This window comes from Stigmatopora argus, chromosome 11 (assembly GCF_051989625.1).
Source record: "Stigmatopora argus isolate UIUO_Sarg chromosome 11, RoL_Sarg_1.0, whole genome shotgun sequence".
NCBI classification, from domain to species: domain Eukaryota; kingdom Metazoa; phylum Chordata; class Actinopteri; order Syngnathiformes; family Syngnathidae; genus Stigmatopora; species Stigmatopora argus.
The window spans coordinates 14,198,321-14,218,889 of record NC_135397.1 but is presented as its reverse complement, the minus strand read 5'-3'; the positions used below and the strand labels follow the sequence as shown (position 1 = coordinate 14,218,889).

Here is a 20,569-nt window from a genome sequence, read left to right as displayed (position 1 = left end):
AAATTAGTACAAAAATGATATGATAACTCTCGGCTAGCCACCGATTCAGGGTGTCCCCCCACCGCCTCCGGCCGGAAGTCAGCTGGGACAGGCTCCAGCACCTCCTACGAGCCTTGTGAGGATAAATAATTATCTTATTTTAATATGAAACGGCCAATTTGAGATTTTTCCCCCCTTCGTTCTACGCCTGAGATGTTTTGCGAATATAGTTATCATAATACGCTTACTAAAAGTCTGCCAGCATAGAACATTTTTGTTATAATGTTATAATGAACTTGTCTTTAAAATGGCCTTTATGAAAAGCAAAACTTGTTTGCGAATACTACATGGATTGACGAACATCCCACAATAAGCACAAATGGTCAACTGCGGCTTTATGTGGGGTAAGACTCCTGTTATGGCATGTCATTAAACAGAACACACATTCTTTATTTTTTGTCTAAAAAGCAGGTTAAATAATCGTTCTGAACAGTTGTGTCTATATATGTGTGTGTGTCCATTTTAAAACTAGACATACATCAAAGACACTGGGCGGTGTTTAGGGCATGACTCTTGATTGGAGGTTTTTCAAAGATGAAACATCAAAGACGAAAGATGATGTGTGTGTCCATTTTAAAACTAGACATACAACAAAGACACTGGGCGGTGTTTAGGGCATGACTCTTGATTGGATGTTTTTCAAAGATGAAACATCAAAGACCAAAGAACGATTGCAAATCAATGACCACTGCTATATAAACATTGGCTCAAGTTAGCCAGTCTGCATTTGCACCTAGTAGTTCTGTGAACGAAGTGACTGAAGCAAAGACGATTTTACAGTATGATGGCAGGTGTGAAAGGGTTGCGCCACCGATTTTCGCTGCCTACTGGTGAGTAGCCTGAATTATGTTACTTTACATGGACTTCTAATATTGCAGACGATATGGGAGTGAAAGTTTGTGTTGCTCCATATTTATAGAAATTACGAGCGTTTTGCTTAAATTTAAGAGTGTAAGCTAACTTGAGGACTATTTGACGACATTTAGTAATAGTTTTTAGAAATTGTTGTGGGATTATTTCAGTAAATTGTCCTCAAATCAACTCATACCTATTTCTATTGTGTTTTCACAACAGCTGCTAAGTATTTCAATCCAATCCAAGGGTGTTAGGTAACTATTTGAGAGTATTTGAGTTAGTTTAGCAGTATTTAGATAACATTTAGGGAGTATTTCACTATAGTTTACTCAAATCAGATCATGTTTTTTATAGCGCTTTCTCAATACCCAGAACTGTACAAGATCACTTTACAGAAATGGAAGAATTAAAGCAAATTTTATAATATTTTGATCCATGGAGTATTCTAGTATTCCTATTAGTATTTAGATAAAAGGCATACCCGAATTTCGAGGTGTGTGGCTTTGTTGTTGTGGCGTATAGTGCTCGCATCACTGAGCTATACAGATTGTTGAACGGCTTTAAAAAGTCTACATGCGTCTGTTTAAATAACCATTTTTTGATAGATCATTTTAGAAGTTTTTTTTACCATTAAAGTGGAAAAAAAAACAGTTAGTAACACTTGAAACTTAATAGAATCCAGTTAAAAAGACTGCAAAACGAGGACAAGAATAACGATTTGCTCATTTCAAAACATTTCCGTGACTGGAGGACTGAGAAAAAGACTGCAAGCATTAGAAAGGAAACAATTGGACTGTTTGTTATTGCCTTTCAACACATGCACACACAATTCCACCACTGTTCAGTGCTGATCAGAGCGCATGTGACTTCAAGAGATACTGTCGTCCACGTCATTGGTTTGGAACGACAATGGCCTAACTCAATTGATGTAATTTTTCAGGACATTATTGGCAGCGACAGATGTCCAATCCATTTATACAGGGAAGTTTCCACTTTGAATGGATTGGATGGAGATCTATCACTATCATTGGCAGTGTTACGTGAGATCTATTGCCTTTAGTTGGTTACCCTGCAGTGGACCACAAGCAAACTGTCAAAACAGATGCTTCTATTTCCTGATGTCGTCACATCCACTGTTTCGCCATCACTTGCAGGAAACTGGACGAGTTGATGCGTCCTTTATTTTTACTAAAGTTGATCATGATTTAGTCTATGTGACAGGGCTAGTGGTTGAGGTAAAAAAAGATCAGAGGTCGCATTAACCGAAAAATAACTACAAGGCTACTTTACCACTATCATAATAATAATAATGCAGATCTTAATATAATAGGTATTCTTAATCTAACATTGACAGCTGTTAAAACTGTTTTGATACTTATTTCATAATATACTCATACATAAAATAATAGAAATGTGACTCAATGTTATCTCTCTTAAATAGTAGTAATATAATAAAATGCATAATGTTGTATGAACAATCAGTCTTTTGTTTAGTCAAATGAATAAAAATACTATATATATATACTTTTTTATTTATTTATTTATTTATTGATTGATAAATATAGTAAATCATTAAATATCATTGTTGAAATTATTTTAAGTTTTTTATTACAAAATATGTTTCATTCTAATTTTTTCTACTTTTTGAGGACTAAAAATGATCATTTTGGGCAACTTAATTAAAGGATGAAATAATTCATTTTAATTGAAACTTTTTATCATATATTTTTACGTGATTACATATTATATTTTGTGAAACAAGAAAATGTTTCAAATTTTGAATAGTACAGCAATTCCAAAGTTTGAATATTCTAACAATGCAGTTGATAGCAGTTAACTCATCATTGGCTGCCCATGATGGCGATAGACGTCTGTCCACTTTAGGACAAAAACTGCTAAAGGATGGCAACAAATTGTCCAACTGTTTGTCCCATAGAGTGCAAAGTCGAGCGCAGCCAGCCTACACGTAGAAAGATGCCTGCTCCGCCCCCACCTCCACCTCCTCCCGCGGGACCCCCTCTTCCTCCCACTCTGGCACTTGTAAGTCACAATAACAATCTCGCAAAACCCCACGTATATACATATTGTAACCCTCATGAAGAGACTTGACGCCTACATAATTTTTTTGGTCATTGCAGGCTAACACGGAGAGGCCGAGCCGTGGAGAACAAAAGGGACGCAGTGCTCTGTTGACTGACATCTGTAAGGGATCCAATCTAAAAAAGACTGTCACCAATGACCGCAGTGGACCTCTCCTGGACAGTAAGACATGCTCACTAACTCACGCTCACTTGTTCATATATATACAGTTGTACCTTGAGATACGAGCTTACTGCGTTCCGAGACTGACTTGTATCTCAAATCAACCTGTATCCCATAGAAATGAACTAAAAACAAATTAATTCGTTCCAACCCTCTGAAAAAAAACACCAAAAAACAGGATATTGGAATGGAAAAACATTTTTATTTGTTCTATTTGAACCTATCGAGGGTTGTTTGCTTTTGTCTTCACTTCAAAATATTCCAAAAATGATGCACACAAATGTCTTCGCAATAGGATAGCACACGACCACTTGCCAACGAGACGTAGTATACTCCTCTCTTATTAGCGAGCAAGCTCCGTCACGCGTACAACATTCTGCACTGGGGAAAAAACACTGAAAAAATGCAACACTCCGCCCAGTGCTCGTAGAGACATTTACACGAGGGAGTTGCGACGAGAAAGACAGTGCCCATGTTGTTCTCAAAAGCATCCTCTCGCATTGGCCACACCTGGCTGTATGCTCGTATATCAAAATTTGTCTCGTATCTCAAGGTAAATATTTATTCGAAATTTTACTCGTATCTCAAATTGCTCGTATGTCGGGGCACTTGTATGTCGAGGTATTACTGTATATACTATATAAACATTAAAAATATGTTATGCATATATTCAGAACCCAAAGGTGGGGGAGGAGGAGGTGGAGGAGGTGGAGGTTCAGGTGGTGGTTCAGGCTCAGGTGGTGGTGGAGGATTTGGTGGCGGTGGTGCTCCTGCTGGCTTAGGAGGCCTATTTGCGGGCGGGATGCCCAAATTGCGCTCGGCAAGCAACCGAGATTCAAATGGTAAGAACAAAAAAATTATCAAAAACAAATCATTTGTTTATGTTGATTGTTAAATTAATGATTCACTCCTCCTCCAGATTCCGGACCAAACAGAGGACCAGCGCTCCCACCAAATCGCTTCGGTGGGGGCCACAGCCCTTTTGGCGGAGGATCTGCTGGTCCTCCAAAACTCCTAGGTGCGTTCTCTCCAGCCCATGGCGGAGTTCCTGATCTTCCCAAGAACCGAATAAACACCTCAAAGCAAGACACTCCTCTGGGCGGCCCACCTCCCATCCCTAACACGCCTCGGCCCAACCAGAACTTCAGTCCTCGAGGGGGACTTCCTCCTCCGTCACTCAATGGGGGACCAAGATCTAGCCCTTTGTCTGGACCGCCACCGCCGAGTCTTCCTCCGGGACGGCATGGGCCCCTGCCTCCCACCCCAGGTGGCTCTTCAAGACCGAGCTTCTCTCCGTCCACAAATAACAGCCGACCGCCCTTACCGGCGACTCCCGGGGGGCGGCCCCCGCTTCCCGATGACCGACCACCACCCCCGCCAGCCCCCATTGGAGGGCACCGACCATCCATGCCCAGAGACACGCCCCCACCACCACCTCCCGCTGTCAACACCAAACCACTGTCTTCTATCTCGCCTCGCTCTGGAGCGGGGGCGCCCCCTCTTCCACCGGGGAGACCGGGCCCACCTCCATTGCCACCGACACCCGCTGTGGGGGACCAGCACTCCACGCCTCGTCTGCCGCAGAGGAACACTTCACTCAGGTATGCTAAAAACAAAGCAAAAGTTTTAAAATTTGTCTAGATCATGTTAACTCATTCAATGGGAGCCTATGGCTTAAAATTGTAGTTAATACTTATTTTCTGTTTGTCAAACATTATTCATTTCAGCACCAGTGCCTCTTCCCCTCATATCCGGACTGGACCTCTTCCTCCTCCACCCAATGAGAGGCCACCATCTTTTGGAAGAAGCCAATCATCAGGCCGTACAGGTTGGCAAAATATATTACAATATTGTGTATTTCTAAATGTTAACAGTACATGTTACATTTTTACTTACCAAAGTTAAGTACAGTAATCCCTCGAATATTGCGGTTAATGGCCGCGATAATCGAAAAATCGCAAAGTAGGGTCACCCCTATTATAACTTTTTTTCAGTGCTGAGTCCTAGTAGCAAGAGTACCTTCCGCTTACACGTTACAGCGTAGATATTCACATTTTTATGATCTTAAAAAAAATATGGAATTTTTAAAATAATTAATAGCGGAAAAAAGTAGTGAGTTCGCGATAAGTGAAGATGCGATGATTGAGGGATTACTGTAAATGTCTTTGAAGCAATTAATCAATTATTCAATTAGTCGTCAGTTATCGCGATACCTAATTAAATCGTGGGAGCCCCAGTTGACTTGCAAAGTACATTTCTGAAATTCACTTCCAATGTGGCCAACTGATGGTTAAGTGGTTCTTCTGCCTGACTTGGTGTGGGCTGTCTGGGTTCGATTCCCACTCTGTGATTGTGACCGTGTGTGAGGTCTGTCTCTGTGTGCCCTACGGCTACTAGGGTGTAGTTTGTCTTCCGCCCGAACTCAGCTGAGATAGGCCCGGCAACCCTTATTTAGATGCACGGTACGGAAGATGAATTAATGACTTCCAATGTTACCTCCACAGGCCCTCTTCCTCCTCCCCCTCCTCCATCGAGCCGCAATGTGGGTAGCGTCGGGCTGAGGTCATCGCCGGCACATTCTTCGATTAGCCGACCGGGCTCAGATTCTCCGCGTGGTGGCCCCGGAGTTAGGCCCCCCTTACCACCGGACAGACCTGGGACGGGACCTGGTGGCACCAGTCTGCCCCAATCCATGGGCAACGGCTTCCAGAACTCACACCGCAATCAGATACATGGTGAGTGCTCATGAGCAAACATGCTTATTAAGAATGAAACGAGAGTTGACAATGCGGTTCCTTCTTTGTGGCAGATGATTGGGAGGCTCGCTTCAATTTCCATCCTGTCTCGGACCTGCCGCCACCAGAACCCTACCAGCACTTCCACAAGACGTACCCAAGCAAGATCAGCAAGAATGGCGGCGGAGGTCAGTGTGCCCACATGCAATGCATTGGGAATTTAAAACATCATCTTTTTACAGGGCCAGAATTTGGTGTTCAGAAAATAAATCATTTGGGAATATGATATTATTATGTTTACAAGGGTCTTATTTTCATTCAAATGCAATGTTTATTAATGTCACTGGAAACCAGTGAGTTAAATGAAAATATAATCAGTCTACTTCCATGAAGCACTGGATAATCTGACAATATTTCCTTATATGTCTCTAAATGATTTATTATCGAGCTAGTTAAGAATCAATAGTTATCAATTTATTAGATAATTTGTTCAACCTCTAGAGCCAACCTGTATTTTTGTCTTCTTTGCAGGTTCGGGTAAAAACGAAAGAGGGCCTCCTCCTCTTCCTCCCACCCACAGGTGAAGAAGATCTGCAAAGTACTTACCAAAAGAACAGTGTTAAAATGAACAAAAATCGACATTGAATTTTAGTGTTTCTCTAGCAAATTCATTCATTTTATGAATGGCTTATCCTCACAAGGGCCACGAGGGGTGCTGGAGTTCATCCCAGCTAACTCCGGGGACCCTGAATCGGTGGATAGCTCGCATCCTCTAGCATAGTGCTTCTCAATTATTTTCTGTTGCGCCCCCCAAAGGAAGAATTACTTATTACCCAAAGGGGGCCACCCCACTATTTGAGAAGCACCGTTCTAGCACAATATTTCTTCTTGCTTCCCCCTTTATTTAATTGATCAACCCTGATAAATCCACACTTGTGTGAGTGTCATAGCACAAAATGAATGTCACTCAAAGTCAATCAGCTTCCTCAGGGGATTTGTTGTTTTGTTTTTTAAGGATTGAATGTCTAAAGTTTTGTGCCTTAGGGAGGAAGCCAGGGATTCATCCCCCTTAGTGCCTATCGAAAAATTAATTGCTTTGCTGTGGTTTGCTGGAGTATTCCGTCGAAATAGCTAGAGAAATGTGTGAGAATGGGGAAAATGCAATGTCCAATTCCACCCACAGCCACTTGTGCCTTTACAGTATATATACGTATTTTTGTGTTTTTGAATGGTACTATATTTTTTCCTCATTTTTACCCAAGCACACACTCCTTGCACTCAGCTACAACAACAGCACTGATGTATTTTTATGTGTTAAAAATGCTTTGCTCTACAATGAAGGACCTATTCTTACAAAAGCTGTGCAGTATTGTTTCGTTTTTGTTTTACATTTTTTAATAATATGAGTGGAGTCAAGTACAATCAAATGGAAATTGACATCAGTAAATAAAAGGAGCTGATCATTTTGGGCTCTACGCTGGCTGCATGATTTTTTTCGTGTGTGTTTTAACAATCCAAAACACAGTTTACTCATTAACTGGCAATGACAGCAATAAACATGGGTGTAGTAGAAGAGGCAAAAGTGAACAAGGTAGATCCGTGAAAATCCCATTTTTTTCATTTATTTTATTTATTAATACATATTTTTAATTTCAAATGGGTCAGGGCCTCTAATTAGTGTCATAATTTATTTTTAATATATTTATAACAAAAACGTCATTGATAGTTTACAAGCCCACAGTTTGGTGATTTGTACCAGGCAATAAGTGTCACAATTAAATAAAAAAATTCAGATGAAATAAAATTAAGCACAATAAGACTTGAAATATTTATAAACTTATGGAAATCAAAAACATCACATGATCCATTCCACCGCCCCTCTGGCCCCGCCCTTATATCTTCAAGCCAATTGCAGAGGGCTACGGATTCAACTCTCTAGTTTGATTGGCCCACTCGCCTGTCAGTTACTTCCAGCTGTCAGATTCAGAAATTCCTACCGCTTCTCTCTCGAAGGCAATGAACCTTCACGCGTAGCAAGAGATTTCGCGGACAAAACGATGATTTGAGTAATAAAGGTGAGCATTGTGACTAAAACGTGCTGTTTGTGTTTATTATAAGGTCCGATTTGCTTAAAATGAAGAGGAATAAATGTCGTGAATGTGTACAGTGGTGGACGTGCCCTGATGTTTTTAGCATGCAGTAGCTAATGAGGCTAAAATCGGGCGAGCCCTTCTTACAGAATTTGATTCAAATATATTTAATTTGACAACAGACGCTTTAAATTCACGTTAATACCTTTTCAGTCAAGTGAGATTATTACTTACATTACGTGTTATGATGACATGCGTTAACGTATCTTAAAACAAGTTTACCTTTATTTTTGCCTTCTTCCTCCACGAAGGGTGTTCATCTTCTCTCCATAGCAGCCCGGGCCGTCACTATGGAGACAGCCGGCGGATATGTGTTCATCCACGGGAAGAATATCTCCCACGGCTCCCTGACGAGCCCTGGCGGTGGTAGTGGTTCTGGACCTCACATGTCTATCGACAAGCTGTTTCCTGCCCTGCTCGAGTGCTTCGGAATCATTCTCTGCGGATACATGGCTGGAAGGCGGGTTTTACATTTTCATCTCATTTTCTGACCCGCTTTATACTCCCTAGGGTCCCGGGGGGTGCCTATCCACCTGTGTGGGATCTGCATGTTTTCTCCGGGTACTCCAGTTTCCTCTCACATTCCAAATATATGCACGGTAGGCTGATTGGACACTCTAAATTGCCCCTAGGTATGAGTGTGGGTGTGAATGGTTGTTTGTCTCCTTGTGCCCTGCGATTGGCTGACCACCAATTCAGGGTGTCCCCCACCCAAAGTCAGCTGGGATAGGCTCCAGCACCCCCTGCGACACTAGTGAGGATAAAGTGGTTAAGAATATTAAATGAGAAAATCAAGGCCTTTATTGTCATTATACATACAACACCTGCATATAACGTAATTATATATATATATATATATATATACATACAGTTATTTATATATATATATATATATATATATATATATATATACACATATATATATATATATATATATATATATATATATATGTATATATATACATATACAAATATACATTTACCTGTACAAATATACATATATATATACCTCTACTTACGAATGCCTCTAGGTATAAGATTTTCAGGTTACAAAAGCTTTTTATGTGCAAATGAGTGCCTCCAAATATGAAAAAGATCCTAGTTTTCTCCAGGTAATCCAGTTTCCTCTCACATTCCAAAGACATGCACGGTAGGCTGATTGGACACTCTAAATTGCCCCTAGGTATGAGTGTGGGTGTGAATGGTTGTTTGTCTCCTTGTGCCCTGCGATTGGCTGACCACCAATTCAGGGTGTCCCCCACCCAAAGTCAGCTGGGATAGGCTCCAGCACCCCCTGCGACCCTAGTGAGGATAAAGTGGTTAAGAATATTAAATGAGAAAAGCAAGGCCTTTATTGTCATCATACATACAACACCTGCATATAACGTAATTATATATATACATACAGTTATATATATATATATATATATATATATATATATATATATATATATATATATATATATATATATATATATACATATATATATATATATATATATATATATATATATACATATATATAGACATATATATATACATATATAGACATATATATATATACACATATATACATACATATATATACACATATATATAGACATATATATATATACATATATATATACATATATACATACATATATATACATATATACACATATATATATATATATATATATATATATATATATATATATATATATATATACATATATATATATATATATATATATATATATATATATATATATATATATATATATACATATATACATATATCTATAAAATCTTGAATGATAAGGTCTGAATATGTTATTCAAGTGTTTGTTATCCCTCAATAGGGCTGACATGATCACTGAGAACCAGGCCAAAGGCCTTGGCAACTTTGTGTCTAAATTTGCACTCCCGGCTCTGCTCTTCAAGAACATGGTGCTGCTGGAGTTCGGTGATGTCATTTGGTCCTTCCTATGGAGTGTCCTAATCGCCAAGGTCAGTTTATTATCCTTGATACCGACTATTGATAAAATAGAATTTGTGTGTGTTTAGGTGGCTGTATTCGTGTTAGTGTGTGTGCTCACATTGATGGTTGCCAGTCCGGAAAACAGATACGGCAAAGCTGGACTATATGCCATCTTTGCTACTCAGAGCAATGACTTTGCCTTAGGCTATCCAATAGGTGAGTTACCACACAAGAACTTGTATATACTGTAGTAGTGCTGGGCGATGAAGACCAACACTATGGGCGATTTTATATATCACAATAACGATGTAGCACAATACAGTCGTACCTCTACTTACGAAATTAATTTGTTCCAGAATTTGTTTTGTAACTTGAACATTTTGTAAGTAGAGCGGTACTTTAAATGTAAATTCTCAAATTCGTTCCACGGTCCTCACACAACTGCCAACTGAACTCTTTAAACATTTTGTGTGTCCCAATTTTGTATGAAAGATGTGAAAAACACACAAAAATGAGAGAAAATTATAAGAAAATTATTTATTAATGTCTTGAAATTAATAACAAGCATGAAAGAGTTCCCGCCGCAGCCGTTGTAATTGGCGACGTAATACTAGTGTTTGTCAGATCTACCAGGGCCGAAAGCTGTCCACTTTGTAGTACATTTTATGTGCCGCGTTGCATTTGTATGGTTTTTATAAGGGGAATTGCAATCATTAATAAGGGGAGCATTTAGCCGAGGTGGACCGGTATGTAAGCGAGAATCTTGAAATATGGATAGTGGTTGTTGTAAGAGAGCCAATGAGAAACCAGTAGAGGGTAGCAAGGTTGTAAAGTGAGAATCAATGCATCCACGACAATATTTTAAAAATAAAATAACAGATAAGTAAATGCATCTACTTCTTGAGAGATTTCGTAACTTGGATCTTTTTCGTATCTTGAGTCACTCATTTGCAAATTAAAAAAATTGTAACCTGAACATTTCATACCTGGATGCATTCGTAAGTAGAGGTATGACTGTCTAAGATACCACATTTTACTGACTATATAGCTAATCTATGGATTTTTCTTGAACAAACAAGCTTTATACTTTGTTGTCAAAAATAATAAAAAAGAGGTTTTCATTTCATTTAGCACAACAACCCCATGCACAATGATGACGAGTGTTTAAACTCAGGGTGTGACAATATTGAAATTGAGATGTTGTCACTGACAAAAATGGAACATAGTTACTTCTCAAAATCTCATGGGAGAATAGTATCGATGTTTTCTCAGTGGCTGCCACTGTGACAGCACTAGATGTTCAATTCATTTTGATTGGAAGGGTGCAAATGAACGTTTATTCGCCCCTCCCAGTCAAAACGGCTTATAGTCTAGAAAATATGGTAGTCCATTTTTGACATAGGCGGGGTATTTTTCCAGTGGATGCTTTGTATCGAAGCACGTACCCGGAGTATCTGCAATACATCTACCTGGTGGCCCCCGTCTCGCTCATGCTCCTCAATCCGATCGGCTTTGCTTTATGCGAGGTGCAGAGGTGGAGAAGACAGACAGACCACGAGCTTGAGCGAAGCACGGCCCGAGTGCTGGCGGTCGTCGTCCTGCAGGTACCATGTCGTTGTCAGAGGGACAAAATCCTCAAATGATCTTCAATTCGTTCCTGCAGGTTTTGAAGAACCCCATCGTGTTCATGGTGGTGGTGGGCATTATCTCTCACTTTGCTCTGGACCAGAAGATCCCCGAAGTGCTGTCCCAATTCATCGACGGCTTGGCCAATTCTTTTGGAGGGGCCGCGCTGTTCTACCTTGGGCTGACTATGGTCGGGTCATGTTTTTTTATGCGTGAAGCATGTGTTAATTAAGAGAGCCTGACTGAGAGGGTTTTGTGTCCCAGGTTGGTCAGCTGAGGAAGTTGACACGAGACGCTGGTGTCGCCTTGATTCTCCTGATCACTGCCAAACTGTGAGTTATAATTGATTATGGAAATGTTTAACCAATCTGTCTCTGTATTTCTATCCCTGAATGTCTGTCTCTTTGTCTTTTTCTTGTAAATTAAATTAAATTTGAATTTTCTCTATAAAAATATATTGATATTGCTATCATTATATTGATTTCTATATTTAATCCTTAATTTTCTCAAAATTTAGTTTAAATTACAATTGATACTGCCAATATAATATTTATTTCCACGTTAATTTCATATTTTAAGGAAACGTGTTTTTCATGGCCGTAGAATCCATAACATTGCCATATGCAACCATTTGATATGATAAAGTCTCTCTTCGATGTCCCTTGAATCATAAACTTTAATAGCAAAAAATCATTTCACAATACAGTAATACCTTGACATGCGAGTGTCCCAACATACGAGAAATTTGAAATGCGAGGAAAATTCAGAGCAAATTTTTGCCTTCAGATACGAGCATACAAGATGGTTCCCGATCCGGCCGTCCGCGTGGCCGACCGAGTATGCGAGAGGCTGCTTATGAGAACAGCATCGCTCTGTCTTTCTCGCCGCAGCTCCCTCGCGTAAAGATATTTAAGAGCACTGGCCATACAGGTTGCATTTTTTACGTGTTTTTTTTTTTGTTAATCAGTGCAGAAGTAAGGGAAAACGATGGGTTCAAAGCAAGCCGGTGCAATGAAGGGTAGTGAGAAGAAAAAGCGTATGATGACAATCAATATTAAGCACGAAATAATAGAAATGGTGTATGCATGACGTGGGAACGAATTAGTTTGTATTGAGCTATTCTCTATGGGAAAAATTCATTTGAGATACGGGTAAATTCACATACGAGCTCGGTCCCATTACACCTTAAGCTTGTATCTTTAGATATTACTGTACCGTCAAAGAGTTAAAGGCAAAAGCATATATTAAAATTTTTGTGTTTGTAATATATATATTGTTTCTATCTTAATGCCTTTTTTATTTAATATATTTTAAGTAAAAACTATAGAGCAATTCGGCATTCATTTTGGAAAAAAATGAAACTTATGTTGAATACCTCTTTCTTTTTGGATTGGAACTTTTCACTTGGTTCCCCTCAGTCTGATAATGCCACTGTTCTGCAAAGACATGATGGAGATTTTGGACGTTGGCGTCAACAGCACTAGTGCCAACCACACAAGCTTGTCCAACTTTGCCTTCCTCTATGGCGTCTTCCCGACAGCGCCGAGCGTGGCCATCTACGCTGCCCACTATGGTATGGAGCTGGAAGTGGTGAGTGAAGCATAGCACTTGAGGTACCAATATTCTATGATGTGCCATGATAGCAATTAAAAAGATGTCTTCTTGCAGGTGACGTCGGGCATGGTGATTAGTACGTTCCTTTCGGCGCCCATCATGTACGTTTCCGCATGGTTGCTGACTATACCGCTGATGGATCCGGCTCCTCTGGTGGCTGAACTTGAGAATGTTAGCTTCAACATCAGTGTTGTTTGCCTGTTAGCGCTGGTACGGACACCGCAGGAACTAAACAAAGCAGAGATTGCCTGTATTTTCCCACCAAAGCAAACATTTCTCATTTAGTTGAGGTCCGATCAAGTATTCAACTACCATTAGAATAGATCACATGTGTCAAAGTGGCGGCCCGGGGGCCAAATCTGGTCCGCCGCATCATTTTGTGTGGCCTGGGAAAGTAAATCATGAGTGCCGACTTTCTGTTTTAGGATCAAATTAAAATGAAGAGTAGAGATGTATATTACATTTCCTGATTTTCCCCCTTTTATCAATAATTGTAATTTTTTAATCATTTTTTTCCGTGTTTTTAGTTCAAAAATCATTTTGTAAAATCTAAAAATATATAAAAAAAAGCTAAAATAAACAATGTTTTAGATCTATAAAAAACTGAATATTCAGGTCTTTTAATCCAGTTCTTTTAATCCATTTATTAAAAAAAATCTAAATATTATATCTAAAATGGTCCGGCCCACGTGAAATCAAGTTGACGTTAAAGCGGCCCGCAAACCAACCCGAGTCTGACACCCTTGGAATAGATGGTCGGTTGCAATTTGTTCATCTGATTTATTACAAATTGTTCAGATTGTAACACTTACACAGTGTGAGAATAACTTTCCAAGTGAAACAAAATATTAAGGTAGTATGCTTAAAAGATACAGACTCATTTAAGAATTGTTCATGGACTATATTTTTATTTTCAAATTTAGTTCTTATCTTCCGACTGTTGTTTTCACTTTTTTATTTCTCAGTTTGTCTAATATTTCGAGGGTAGGTGGACTAGGAAAAGCCAAATTATCAGTCATAGAAATTTAAAATTAAATGATCAGTCTCTACGATGGGTAACGCCAAGAAATGTGTCAATTAATTACAACCAACATTTATTTTCCCTAAAATTCCTGTCAGGTTTGGACCATTGCTGTATTGCTGCTCAGTGGGAAATTCAAGCGTCTTCCCCACCTCTTTGCCTTAAATCTCTTCTTAGCACAGGTCAGTCTTGAACATAACACAATACGTACAAGAAATTCACATTTTGAGTTTACTTGATCATGTTTGTGTGCTTGTTCCAGTTCCTGGTGTGCGTAAGCATGATTCTATGGAATTTTCTAGCCAGACAAGAGGATAATCTCACTTCCAAAATGCTTACGTTTGTGCTGCTCTACGGCTCGTTATACAGCACTTACATTTGGACGGGCAAGTGTCTCCACTTTTTCCTGATGCTGTTCATCTGCCTACTAACCAATGCTTCTCTCCTCTACTGTATTTTTTAGGTTTAATCCCCCTCTGCTTGGCGCTTACCAGCAGAGATGATCTGCTTAGGCTACGGCCGGCCATTTTCATGATTCTGGGTTGGGGGTGAGTTCTTCCCAATCACTGCTTTTGAGTTCCATTTTCAAGTAGTAAGGTCTGGCAAACATCACTCAGTTTGTGAGTGTTGCTAGAATCCAATCTAATATTTTATCATCTGAAATTAAAACCCGAATTTTTCAAGGTGCACTTTTGACGATGCTGGCCGAGAAAACAGGGCCAGATAAATCTTTTGTTTTGGTTCCCTTGCAATATCAACTAGAGGACCTTGGTCCACATGCTATGCTAACCAGCTAACATCAGGAAAATAATTAAAACAACAGAATAGACACGGGGCAAGACAACAATGGAAACTAAAGCCTTTTTTCTTGTTCCCATGCTGATGACTAGGGTAGCTTGTCTACATGGTAACTGATAGGTTCATTAATAGATATACTTTAATAAAAGGAAAGACATCGGAGACATGATCCAGCGTTAACTTGCAAGTGAGAATCGGTCCTGACTCGTCCCCGTCACGGATCATTCTAAAGAAAGACATCCTCTTCTGTCACATTTAGTTGCATTAGAATCAAAACAATTAAGTTTATCTCATTCAACACAATTAAGGTCAAAAAACAACTGCAACAACAATTGCATATCAGGTCTTCAAAACAACAATTAAGGTCGGAAACCAAAAACAACTGCATAAGAATTTACAAAGCGAGGAAAACAATTTCCATATTAGGTGAAGCGAGCAACACTATTTTAAAACTATGCGAGTATTTTCGGAAGTCGATTCGATTATCGTCATCTGCTCCGGAATCCAAGTCAAAGCAATTTAAGAGTCCTTCACAGATCTTCATTGCGAACCCAGATCAACAGTCCTTGGAGCCCGGGACTGGGTGATCTGTCAGGTCAATAGTCCTCGGAATAGTGCAAAACAATTCAACGCCCTCGGAACCAGCGACAGGGGGAAGTGTCCTTCGGTCACAGTTATACTGAGCTTATAATGATTAATATTTCACATATACATATAATGATTAATATTCCACACATACATATAATGATTAATATTTCTTCGTTGTACACACACATAATATTACCCAAAATAACTCCAACAGTAACCATCTAACTCCAGTATAGTTTACTGCAAAATAAAATAAATCTCATTGGCCACACATCATTTGTCAGTTAGTCAAAGCAGTCTTGAGGAAAATAATCGGAATAAAACAACAAAATAGACTACTTACCGCCTGCACCACTTCCTTCTATTTGTCCAATTCACTAAGTTCTTCAGCCGGGAGGTCAAAAACAAGATAAGTGCTTACATTGGCAGTGTTCGTGTTGTTCCAATTTCCTACACATTTATGAAGCATTTACTGATAAAACAATTAATTTTCTTGCTAAATAAAACAACTTAAACCCTTGCCGCCACACTAATGAAAAGGAAGAGGGCATCTACGCGAGTCCGTCCGTTCGTTACCACACTCGGTAGTAGTATTCTAGTTTTCTCGTCAACATTGAAATGGGATTACATCTGTTTTTGGGCTTTTTAAAAAATGTATTTTACAAAGAAAATGACTATAGGTTGTGGATCAGCATAGTCCAATCTATAGAATTCAGTAAATCTATCCTGGTCCTCTAAACTATTTTACATCCTTGTGAAATTATGTAAAATATGTAAAAATTTTGAGTAACCGATCTGGATACAGTGGTATCGTGAGTTCATTGTTTTGTACTCAACAAATTTGACACATTTTGACTTAAGGATGGCCCGGTGGTTTAGTGGTTAGCGTGTCGGCCTCACAGTGGGAGTCCTGGGTTCAAATCCAGGTCAGTCCACCTGTGTTGAGTTTGCATGTTTTCCCTGGGCCTGTGTGGGTTTTACTCCAGTTTCCTCCCACATTCCAAAGACATGCATGGTAAGCTGATTTTTCACTCAAATTGCCCCTAGGTACGAGTGTGAGCGTGAATGGTTGTTTGTCTCCTTGTGCCCTGCAGTTGGCTGGCCACCAATTCAGGGTGTCCCCCGCCTCTGGCTTGAAGTCAGCTGGGATAGGCTCCCGCACCCCCCACCACCCTAGTAAGGATAAAGCGGTTCAGAAAATGAGATGAGTTTTTGACTTCAAATGAATGTCACATTATGATTTTATTTTGTTGCTTTAATGAATGGCTATGTGTTCAGGGTGCCTTTCTTCGTGGTGGGAGGTCTTTTGTTAACAGGCCAGACGACCGACTCCATCGACTCTGCCTTCTTCTATGGCAAAGCTCAGGTAAGGCAAAGACATTCTGAATCATTCGTATTATTATGAATAATGTGAATGGGTTTTTCTTGCAGATTATCAGCACGGCGGTAGTGCTTGCAGTCAGCTTGGCATTGGCCGCTGTTTCTTTGATGGGCCTCAGCCAGGGAGCGCGTGAGCAACGAGGCTACCATGTGCTGAGTCGTGCGGCGGCACCGCTCACCTCTGGGGAGGAGCTGCTGAGGGTTCCTGCTGGTGTGGAGGACTCATTGCAGCAGCAAGAACACTTAGGGGAACTTTCTCCTTCCGCCGGCAGTATTAACTCAGGTGGCTTGCGCTTGCGTGTAGCTTTTTGGAGAGATAATCATGAAGAATGATGCTAATCATTTTTTTGTTAGACCTCCACACGCCCCCTCTGCTCCAGTCCATGCCGGATATGATCACCAGCACACAGATCAATCGCGGCAACAGCACAGGCATGTCATCATTTTTTCCAGCCATAATTTTGACTGCCAATAATAGGCTATTTCCTCTGCAGGCCACACAGAAGCGGTGTGTGACGGGCACCAGCAGAGGTCCTTATCTTCACAACAGATGCGCAATGAGCATCACCAAGCCGTGGATGAAAAACAGACAGTCAGACATGTTTTACTCTGTCTGCTGCTTAATGTCAGCTTGTTAGCGGTAAGAAATCCCTCATGTTTATTATTCTGAAAATACGAAATGTCATAAATCATGGTGCACATCAGTGATACATTCGTGTGACTTCCTGTTCTAAAATCGATTGGCTAAGCCAATGTATATCATTTGCTTTTCACTCCAATCACAATCATACCACCACCAGCGGGATTCGAGCCTGCGCCTGCCCGCAACAAAGTCGGGCAAATGAACCTCTACACCACGCGGAGGCCATTTTTTTAGCTTTATAAGCATAAAGACACTTCACTTTACTTGTATTTCTTTGTACATTAATACATCGACATATGAGTGCCCCAACATACGAGCAATTTGAGATACGAGTAAAATTTCGGGCAAATATTTATCTTGAGATTCGAGACAGATTTTGTTATACGAGCATACTGCGGACGCGAGAGGCTGCTCATAAGAACATCGTGGGCACTGTCTTTCTGGTTGCAACTCCCTCGTGTAATCTCTCTACGAGCACTGGGTGGAGCGTTGCATTTTTTCAGTGTTTTTTTCCCGTTATTCAGTGCAAAATGACGATAATACGACCGGAGTATACACTACTTCTCGTTGGCAAGTGGTCGTGCGTTATCCTATTGTGAGGACATTTGTGTGCATCATTTTGGGAATATTTTGAAGGGAAGACAAAAGCAAACAACCCTTGATAGGTTGCATCTGAAAGTCAGGGTGGAGGTGGGGCAAATAGAGCCAACCCGGTTAGAAGAAAGGTATAAAAATGTAAAACAAAATTAGAATTAAGTTTAGTGTAAGGTTAGATTAAACTTATTTTTGAATGTGTCTGCATTGTAATCCAAGTTCATTTAAATTTGTTTGTTATGTAAAAGTCTCTCTCTCTCCCCTCCTCGAAATCCGTCTAATTTTAGTACTATTAAACACACTAGTTATTTGTTACTTTGTTAATAGATGGCAAATTAGAACAAATACAAAGGTTTTCCAATCCAATATCCTGTTTTTGGTGTTTTTTCAGAGGGTTGGAACGAATTAATTTGTTTTTAGTTGTTTTCTATGGGAAACGTTCGTTTGAGTTACGAGTAAATCGACATACAAGCTCAATCCCGGAACGCATTAGGCTTGTATCTCGAGGTACCACTGTATTGTTTTATTTTGTTTTAATCCATGGGGCGTTCAACCAACATTATACCTAGTCAGCATGCATCCTTCAAACATTCTGTCGCTTGCAGAACCTGTCAAGTTGTCTCTGGTGGCTGCTTAACAAAGACCCCGGCCGTCTCTACTTGGAGCTTCAGTTCTTCTGCGCAGTAGCCAACTACGGACAAGGCTTTCTGTCTTTCGGCATCTTCGGCCTGGACCGCCACCTCATTGTCCTTCCCTTCAAGAGGAGGTTAGTTCATCGCCGGCACCAAACACATTAAACAGGGCAATTGCCAGATCGTCGTCGTGACGACAGGTTGTCGGCATTGTGGCGAGGTCGAGACGTGGATGGGAACAGTCACTCGGGAGGTCGCGAGGAGGTCCGACTCACCTGCACGCAGTTTGTGCGCTACCACAAGGAGCAATGTGTGCAAGGGCTAGTCCACGTACGCAGGTATGGTCTGACCGGTACCCAGACATTTCGTCGACGGACACTTTGTCGCCGGACGCTTCGTCTCCGGACGCTTCGTCGAACGGACGCTTCGTCGAACGGACGCTTCGTCGACCGGACACTTTGTCGACGGACAATTCGTCGACGGATACTTCGTCGCCAGACAGTTCGCCTAACCTTAACCACTAACCTTACCCACTATTAAAGAAGACAAAGGAAATTCACATATTCTTTATTAAAAAAAATAAAACAGAAAAAACCCGCTCGACAACACAAACATATTAACATTTGGGCGTGTGCGTACTAAATGGGCTCGTCTCTAAACACACTACGCACGAAACAGTTCCTACGTTAAACGGTTCCTACATTGAGCGCTCCATTTTTTAAATAAAAGGCAATAAATAAAATTATTTTATTAAATTTTTTATTAAAAAGAAGACAAAGGAAATTCACATGCACACAAAACGGTTCCTACGTTGAGCGCTCCACGTTTGGAAAGACCCCAAAAAGAATCTAAGTGAAATTTACAGATGTGAGTTTTTATTTTTATTTATTAAAGAAAATAAAATAAAAACTCCCATCTGTGAATTTCATGTTGATTCTTTTTGGGGTCTTTCCAAACGTGCAGCGCTCAATGTAGGAACCGTTTCGTGCATAGTGTGTTAAAGAATATGTGAATTTCCTTTGTCTTCTTTTTAATAATTTTTTTAATAAAATAATTGTATTTATTGCCTTTTATTTTAAAAACAATCGTTCGCGAGTCCGGCGACGAATTGTCCGGCGACGAACTGTCCGGCGACGAAGCGTCCGGCGACGAAATGTCCGGTCACGATCTGACTGGTGTCTATGTTCTCTTCTATCTAATTAATATTGGCACTTCTACCCCGCAGTACTTCAGGAGAGAGTTCAAACACTCCGACCGGTGAATCCTTGCTCTGATGGTCCAATTAGAACTGGCATCAACACCAGCATGACCACCATGAACCCTTCACAAAGTGCCTTACGGTGCCGTTCTTCCGTCCATCATGATGGTCCCTAATTTCACATCTGATACTTTTACATCTATTGAACATGTTTTTTTTTAATTCACTCTATAGTACAAACACGAGTAGGTAGGTTAGGTATCCCTTCATTGGATGTGAAAAGTCTTCCGCCTGTCTAAAATGACAGGCTTTTATTTAAAAAGAATGAAAGCATTAGTAGATAAATACGTTGACTGACAGTTGAGCATTTTTATTTTAATCTTTATTGCCAATGAAATGGTACAAATGTATTTTAATCAATCATTAACTCGTTGGCTGCCATGAATGGCAATAAATGTTTGTCAACATCAA

The 20,569-nt window shown here is 40.1% G+C and overlaps 2 protein-coding genes and 1 long non-coding RNA gene across 4 annotated transcripts in view; 2 read left to right on the top strand and 1 right to left on the bottom strand.

Annotated features, from left to right (window-relative positions):
* The window catches only part of LOC144084462 (WAS/WASL-interacting protein family member 1-like), a 17,356-nt gene extending 9,990 nt beyond the window's left edge, over positions 1 to 7,366 (top strand). Inside the window, exons 1-9 of one of the 2 annotated variants that reach the window (XM_077612916.1) lie at positions 438 to 869; positions 2,831 to 2,934; positions 3,033 to 3,156; positions 3,831 to 3,998; positions 4,076 to 4,757; positions 4,884 to 4,984; positions 5,661 to 5,891; positions 5,966 to 6,079; positions 6,423 to 7,366. In XM_077612916.1, coding sequence (XP_077469042.1) covers positions 821 to 869; positions 2,831 to 2,934; positions 3,033 to 3,156; positions 3,831 to 3,998; positions 4,076 to 4,757; positions 4,884 to 4,984; positions 5,661 to 5,891; positions 5,966 to 6,079; positions 6,423 to 6,475 — 1,626 coding nt within the window. In that variant the 5' untranslated portion in view covers positions 438 to 820 and the 3' untranslated portion in view covers positions 6,476 to 7,366. Of the gene's footprint in view, positions 1 to 437; positions 870 to 2,830; positions 2,935 to 3,032; positions 3,157 to 3,830; positions 3,999 to 4,075; positions 4,758 to 4,883; positions 4,985 to 5,660; positions 5,892 to 5,965; positions 6,080 to 6,422 lie in introns of those variants that run through there. The other variant, XM_077612917.1, reaches the window with a different exon arrangement.
* On the bottom strand, positions 2,666 to 8,583 carry LOC144084463 (uncharacterized). The gene is made up of 3 exons (XR_013303821.1): positions 8,264 to 8,583; positions 5,653 to 6,492; positions 2,666 to 4,951 (listed from the first exon to the last, which is right to left on the bottom strand). It is a non-coding gene; the product is annotated as an uncharacterized LOC144084463 (long non-coding RNA).
* On the top strand, positions 8,275 to 20,569 carry LOC144084461 (lysosomal cholesterol signaling protein-like). The gene is given in 18 exon segments (XM_077612915.1): positions 8,275 to 8,501; positions 9,886 to 10,033; positions 10,091 to 10,220; positions 11,424 to 11,608; positions 11,668 to 11,820; positions 11,895 to 11,962; positions 13,049 to 13,220; positions 13,299 to 13,454; positions 14,364 to 14,447; positions 14,528 to 14,651; positions 14,729 to 14,813; positions 16,930 to 17,017; positions 17,083 to 17,314; positions 17,386 to 17,505; positions 17,508 to 17,671; positions 18,874 to 19,034; positions 19,101 to 19,238; positions 20,126 to 20,569. Coding segments are annotated over 18 exon segments (2,427 nt in total). The 5' UTR covers positions 8,275 to 8,331; the 3' UTR covers positions 20,175 to 20,569.